This window comes from Colobus angolensis, unplaced genomic scaffold (genome assembly GCF_000951035.1).
Source record: "Colobus angolensis palliatus isolate OR3802 unplaced genomic scaffold, Cang.pa_1.0 Scaffold59, whole genome shotgun sequence".
Taxonomy (NCBI): Eukaryota; Metazoa; Chordata; class Mammalia; order Primates; family Cercopithecidae; genus Colobus; species Colobus angolensis.
This window is the reverse complement of record NW_012119487.1, coordinates 10,387,154-10,394,501: the sequence shown is the minus strand read 5'-3', so window position 1 is coordinate 10,394,501 and position 7,348 is coordinate 10,387,154. Positions and strand designations below refer to the sequence as shown.

At 52.4% G+C, this 7,348-nt stretch overlaps 2 protein-coding genes across 2 annotated transcripts in view; both read right to left on the bottom strand.

The window, feature by feature from the left end:
- LOC105526426 (rab11 family-interacting protein 3-like) overlaps positions 1-7,348 on the bottom strand; it is a 113,384-nt gene that overhangs the window by 45,607 nt on the left and 60,429 nt on the right. The window contains exon 3 of the mRNA XM_011962432.1: positions 5,931-6,050. The gene's annotated coding sequence lies outside the window, so the exon portion shown is untranslated. The remainder of the gene's footprint in view (positions 1-5,930; positions 6,051-7,348) is intronic.
- LOC105526472 (60S ribosomal protein L3-like) overlaps positions 5,844-7,348 on the bottom strand; it is a 79,618-nt gene continuing 78,113 nt past the window's right edge. The window contains exons 10-11 of the mRNA XM_011962474.1: positions 5,956-6,050; positions 5,844-5,855 (exon numbers count right to left, since the gene is read on the bottom strand). Of these exons, the coding sequence (XP_011817864.1) occupies positions 5,844-5,855; positions 5,956-6,050 (107 nt within the window). The remainder of the gene's footprint in view (positions 5,856-5,955; positions 6,051-7,348) is intronic.

Genomic DNA, 7,348 nt, shown 5'->3' with positions numbered 1-7,348 from the left:
CTCCGCCTCCCAGGTTCAAGCAATTCTCCTGCCTCAGCCTCCCAAAGTGCTGGGATTACAGGCATGAGCCACCGCACCTGACCTTGGATCAGCTTTTTAAAAGTCAATGGACTGGTACTTCTGACGGATGCCTGATGCCCTTCCCTAGACAGTATGGACCCTGAGTCCCCAACAGGAAGCTTGACGTTTCTAAGAACAAACCCACACTTTCTCTCAAACAGCTCATGGATCCCTGAGCAGAGCGTCTGTCCTCCTATCCTCCTAGGAAGGGAGGGAGGTCGGGCAGTGGGGCCTACTTATTTCACCGAGTTCCTGTTAGACCTGTAGCTGAGGATGGTACCCCTGCAGGAAAAGCCAGTGCCTCCTTAGAGTCACCTGTACTTCCTTAGAGCTTAGAAAGGATGGTTTGGAATGGAAATAATTCTCCACGGACACAGGAATAACGAGGCAGATGCTACACAAACTCAGATTCCCTGCCAAGCCTAGGACTCACACACTCCGTTCTGGGCCCACCTTTACCTCCTCATTTCTAAAATAAGCCTGAGGGCCGGACACAATGGCTCACATCTGTAATCTCAACACTTTGGGAGGCCAAGGTGGGTGGATCACCTGAGGTCAGCAGTTTGAGACCAGCCTGGCCAACATGGTGAAACCCCGTTTCTACTAAAAATACAAGAATTAGATGGGTGTGGTGGCGGGCGCCTGTAATCCCAGCTACTCAGGAGGCTGAGGCATGGGAATCGCCTGAAACTGGGAGGTAGAGATTGCAGTGAGCCAAGATCGTACCACTGCATTCCAGCCTGGGTGACAGAGTGAGACTCCATCTCAAAAAAGAATTTAAAAAATAAAAAACATAAATAAAGTAAGCTGGGCCTCCCTGCCATTGCAGAGTGGCTCCGTGCACTGTAGATCCCATCGAGACGAACAGGGCCACTCCTCAGTGACTCTGGTCACCGCACCCACCCCTTTATTTGCTCTGGGGTTGTGGACGTCCGCTTCCACGCCATCACCGTTGACACGCAGAGCCCCTGGCTGGCTGGCTGCCCTGGGGGTTCCGGAGCGCTCAGCTCACAGGAGCCGCCCCTGCTCACTCCCACACGGAGGTCTGCGGGTTGCTTTCTGTGGTTCAAGGCCTCCCTGCATGGAGTTCTCCAGGGCGGCCATCACCTGCCTTTCCAGAGACAAAAACGTACCTCAGAGCACGGTGCCTGCTCACTCCCAGCCTCCTGGATAAAACGCAGTCACAGCTCACACCGGCCCCGGCAGTTTATTTTATTTGCCAGCCAGCCTGGACCTGGCCTTGCCCAGAAGCCATCGAGTCTATGCTACCAACTTTTTAACATTTTTACAAATTACCAATGTTAAGATGAACTCAGTTGAAAATCAAAGTTCATGTCAGAAAACGTCGCTATGTCTAAACGTTACATTCACTAGTTAACAAGTCCTCCACCCAAATCACCAGCGGGCAGAGAAAAAGCCCTTTCAGAGCCATCAGTAACTCGAGTGGGGCCAACACTGTCCCCGTCACAGTTCCTTCTTCCCTGAGCCTGTCTGCACCACAGAAATAGGAATACTGGGCACAGTGCACACTACTGCCTCCTCTTACCCTCAGATGCTGGCCTGGGTGGCCTCACAGGCTGGGCCTGGCTCTGTACACAGCTTCCAGGAAGGGCATGCTGTTGGAGATGGGCTCCCCATGGTGTTTCTGTCCCAACCGGGTCACTGGCTTTTCTCAAACAACATCACCTTCCTACTTGCTTGTCATGCTGGGGTTTCTGCAAAGCCTGTGTGCTCACCAGGAGGCACACCACCACCTAGGAGAAAGTTTAACCTGCTCCCAGACCCAGACACACTCCTACTGGTGCTGCCCAGGGAGCAGGAGGCAAAGTTCAGGAAGTGTCCTTGCTGGTTTAACAAACAGTTAGTCAGGGCTCAAAACAGAGTGGCTTTTGTTTTTGGCTTCCTAAGCTGATAATGGTTTGTACAAAAGACACATTTCCCCATCATTTCACTAAGGCAGCTCCTTGCTCCAGACACCGCCGGTAGTGGGAGAAGGAGGGAGGACGCGAGAGAGCACAGCCCGACGATTCTGGGAGATGTGCCTTACACTCCCTCACTTTCCCTTTGCTCTTCCAGAAACCCTGACAAACAGCACCACCCTCTGGGCTCCACCTGCTCAGATCCTCAGACATTACCATGCCCAGGAACTCAGCAGCACCACAGTCCATCCCCTTCCACTCTCCCCGCTTACTCAGATGCCACAGCAGCAACTTTCCATTGCAAGCTGCCTGCCGAAAGGATCCTTGGGAAAACACTGCGAGCCGCAGACTCACCAGCTTGGCCATGACTAACTGCACACTTCAGCCGACTACCACGGTGCGAGTTCCCAGTAAAAACAAATGGGTCTGACTGGAACCATTCAGAATATCAATCAATAAAAGGTTTATTTGCCTGAAGATCACCAGTGGAGGGTCCCTGAATAGGGTATCTGGATGGAACACACATACTCCCCACTCATATCTTTATTAGACTTTTTTTTTAAAGATGATGTGATGTACAAGCTGGTTTTTTTTTTTTTCTTTTTTTTTTTTGAGATGGAGTCTTGCACTGTCGCCCGGGCTAGAGTGCAGTGGCCGGATCTCAGCTCACTGCAAGCTCCGCCTCCTGGGTTTTACGCCATTCTCCCGCCTCAGCCTCTGGAGTAGCTGGGACTACAGGCGCCCGCCACCTCGCCCGGCTAGTTTTTTGTATTTTTAGTAGAGACAGGGTTTCACTGTGTTAGCCAGGATGGTCTTGATCTCCTGACCTCGTGATCCACTCGTCTCGGCCTCCCAAAGTGCTAGGATTACAGGCTTGAGCCACCACGCCTGGCCTAAGCCGTTTTTTAAAAGAGCAGTCTTTCCATAAGTTTCACAGTATCGAATTCCACTTTGTGGAAAATTATATCCCACCCTTAAAAAGCAAAGCAAGACATGGAAGAACCGTAAGTGCACATTGACTAAGGGGAAGAAGCCCATCTGAAAAGGCTGCATGCCAGATGGTTCTAGCTCCGTGACGTTCTGGAAAAGGCAGAGCTGTGGAGACACTGAGGATCGGTGGTTGTAGGGGCTGGTGTAGGGGATGAGCTGGCACTGAAACGACTCTGACACTATAATGCTGGACCTGTCATTCTACATTTGTCAAACATGGAATATACACCACCAAGAGTGAACCCTTAACTATGGACTTCGGTTAATAATAATGTACCAGGCCGGGTGCAGTGGCTCACGCCTGTAATCCCAGCACTTTAGGAGGCCAAGGTGGGTGGATCGCTTGAACTCAGGAGTTTGAGACCAGTCTAGGCAACATGGTGAAACCGTATCTCTACAAAAAAAAATACAAAAAATGAGCCAGGCGTGGTGGTTACCAGGTGTGGTCCCAGCCACTGGAGAGGCTGAGAAAGAAGGAACACGTGAGCACAGGAGGCCGAGGCTGCAGTGAGCCAAGATCAAGATTGTACCACGACCCTCCAGCCCAGGTCATAGAGCAGATTGTCTCAAACAAAATAAAACAAATAATAACGTATCAGTGTTTGGTCCCGGAATGCTCTACACTATGTTCCATTTTCTGTAAACCTAAAATTGCTCTAAAACATGAAGAATATTTATTTTTTTAAGTAAAAAAACTTTCTTCCTGTGGGCGGCAAGCCACCCAGGTGCCGAGGCAAGAGACTGAGGGCACGAGCTGTTTTAGAAAAGCCCAGCGACCCTGTGGGGCTAGACCTACCCTTCCATTCTAAAGAAGAAATCAGGATCTAAAAATATAAGAAGATTCACTCTGACACGTCAGGTTCCCACCCTTCTGAAGTGACCAGCGTGAGGCTTGGCCACGCCCTTCAGACCACACAGGCCTTTACGGATAAAATGCACTGGTGCCTTCAGTGCCTTGAGTAATGCCCAGGGCTGCCATAACAAACGAACACAGACCACGGGGCTTAAAGAAACACCAGTTTATCCTTTCTCAGTTCTGGAGGCTGGAAGTCCAAAGCCAAGGTGTGAGCAGGGCTGGCTCCTGGAGAGGATGCATCCTCACCTCTGCTGGCTTCTGGGAGCCCTGGGAGTTCCCTGGCTCTGGTTAGTCTCTGCCCCGTCTTCCTATTGCCTTCTCCCTGTATGTCTCTCCCCTGTCTTCCAGGGACACCTGTTACTAGATTTAGGGCCCAAACCAGCATGATGTCATCTTGAGATCCTTAATGAACTACATCCACAAAGACCCTTTTTCCAAATAAGGTCACACCCACAGCTTCTGGGTGGACGTATCTTTTGAGAGGCCACTCTTCAGCCACAGCACCATACATAGGACATAAAAAATCAACAGGCCGGGCACGGTGGCTCAAGCCTGTAATCACAGCACTTTGGGAGGCTGAGACGGGCGGATCACGAGGTCACGAGATCGAGACCATCCTGGCTAACCCAGTGAAACCCCGTCTCTACTAAAAATACAAAAAACTAGCCGGGCGAGGTGGCAGGCGCCTGTAGTCCCAGCTACTCGGGAGGCTGAGGCAGGAGAATGGCGTAAACCCGGGAGGCGGAGCTTGCAGTGAGCTGAGATCCGGCCACTGCACTCCAGCCTGGGCGACAGAGCGAGACTCCATCTCAAAAAAAAAAAAAAAAAAAAAAAAAAATCAACAATGCCCTAACAAACATGAGAGGGGGATAAAAAGACAGACACAAGTGAGAAAGAGTGCCCAGGCACGTGAACGCCCAGGAACACAGTTCCCCGGACGCTGCAGACCAAGGGCTTTGGGTTACCCTGCAGGACCTCGGGTGTCTCCTCGTGAAGAAGCCGTGTCCTTCTCAAGGCACAGGAGCCGCCATCTGCAGTCTTGGGGTCTCCCAGCGTGTTCTGCACACTGCAGCCATGTGAGAGGGCCCAACTCCCACCACACGCCCTCTCAGCCAGCACCTCACCGCTGCCTCACGTGCAGAAAGGCACAGCCAAACGTGGGACCCACGGTGGGTGCCCTGGCCCCGGAAGCTGCAGCCCAGCTGATAACCGGGACTCCGCTCTAAGGGAGGACCACCCCTGGGGTCTATGTGGGCAGAAGTGAAGCTGCCCACCTGAGGGTGACTAATCCCTGGGGAAGCTTCTTGGAGCAGGGAACGGAGTACAATCCCATGGCTCCCACTGTGCAGTGGCAACCAGAAGCGACTCAAAAACTACCCTGTGCCAGCCTCAGCTTTCGAGAAGTCAGGGCACAGAGGACTGACCTGAGAAGTCCAGGCCGCACCGGCCGGCAGCTCAGCCCTTCTGGTGCCCTTGCTGGGCAGCAGGCTGACCAGGCCTGGCGGCTGCCACCTTCACCTTCCCCGCGGTTCCCAAGGGCTCAGGTTCAACTTCATACATTTACTGCGACAGCCACACGGCTCTCCTGGAATCCCACCCTCCAGACCGGCAGACATGGTTACACTCTGTCCACCACGGCTATGCTCGAAGACCCTCTCCCCAGCTATGTTGAGAACAAGGCACCCACAGTGACAGGAGACACCACGTCACTGTGACAACCCTGGCTGCATCTGGGAGCAGGGTGGAGGACAGCCAAGCAGGGGCAGGCATTAGTCCGGCATCCCCAAACACAGAGAATCATTTGCAAGCTGACAAAAGGAATCCTCCCAAGCCCTCTGCTCCGCCTGTGCCTGGAGCCTGGCAGCGGGTGGTCGTGACGTCACTGCCCACCCCGCCTCTGCTGGCTGACAGGCCCTGGGCGAGGACTCCTGCCCAGGCTGAGAGGGCGTGTGGGACAGACAACTGTGGGCCTCCTGTCACAGCCACACAGCCCCACGGTGCACACAGGGCAGGAGGCCTCACGCCAGCTTCTACAGAAGACAGCCGGGGAGGAGGAGGCACAAGCCGCAGGGCATAAAGGAAGAGGTGGATGCCAGACGTCCTCCAAGCTCCTGGGTGAAAACCACTTGCCTCGTAGGTAACGAAGTCATCGAACTCGTCCGGGCAGGCCAGGGGCTCCTCGTCCTGGGCAGAAGCGATGCCACCGTAGCGCTGGCCATCGGGATCTGCAGGGAGAAGACCTCGTGCTCAGCAGGCCACCCACTGCCACCCAGTGACAGGACCCCTGGCAGCCTCGGGGCTCCCTGGGACGGAGGCCCCCAGGGACAGATGTGTGGGAGTTGGGGGCCCTGGAGGGGTCAAGACAAGCAAGGGAGTGAATGTGAGATATTCAGGGAGAGAAAACCGCCTTGCGGACGGGTCAGAGATACATTCCCCATGGGAACAAGGCTTCTGGAGAGAATTCTGAGGAGGCGGTGCGGAGGTAGGAGGAGAACTTTTTATTTCTTAAAAGAAGCAGACAGCGCTGCAAAAAATAAAAAAATAAAAAGCAAGATGTGAGCTCTGTAAAACTGCTCATGGCCTTTAATAAGTGTTAGGTACCACTCAGATTTTTTTTTTTTTTGAGACGGAGTCTCGCTCTGTCGCCCAGGCTGGAGTGCAGTGGTGTGATCTCAGCTCACTGCAAGCTCCACTTCCCGGGTTCATGCCATTCTCCTGCCTCAGCCTCCCCAGTAGCTGGGACCACAGGCGCCTGCCGCCACACCAAGCTAATTTTTTGTATTTTTAGTAGAGACGGAGCTTCACTGTGTTAGCCAGGATGGTCTTGATCTCCTGACCTCATGATCCACCTGCCTCCGCCTCCCAAAACCAGTCAGACTTAAACCTTTACATGAGAAGGTGTAGGTATGATGAAATAATATGAAAACAACATATTTTCCTGGGTGCTGGGCTTACGTGCAGTTTTCATTTTCTTTTCTTTTTTCTTTTTTCTTTTTTTTTTGCTTATCTTCTATAATCAGTGTTTTATGAGAAAAACTTTAAAGGAAAAGCTATCCTCTCGTGAGAGGCTATAATTCTAACGTCAGCTACAGTCATTACTTTTGCAAACACAACCCACCCCGCAGCACCTGCCTCTCCTCCTGTAGGAAAAGGCAGTGGCTTCCAGCCTGTCAGTGATATCCACAGGTCAAAGCACCTTCCAGGGCCTGTGAGTGACAGAGACACTTAGGTGTCCTCACACTGTCTCACTATTAATTCAACTACTTGCTTAAAATATACCAGCTACTTACAACATAGCATTACTTTCTCAATACCTTTAACACAGTCTATTCTAATGTCAATCGCTTATTTTAAAAGTGAAGGTTGGGGCCAGGCACGGTGGCTTATACCTGTAATCCCAGCACTTTGGGAGGCCGAGGCAGGTGAATTGCTTCAGCCCAGGCAATTGAGACCAGCCTGGGCAACATGGTGAAACCCCATCTCCACAAAAAATACAAAAATTAGGTCGGGTGCAGTGGCTCAC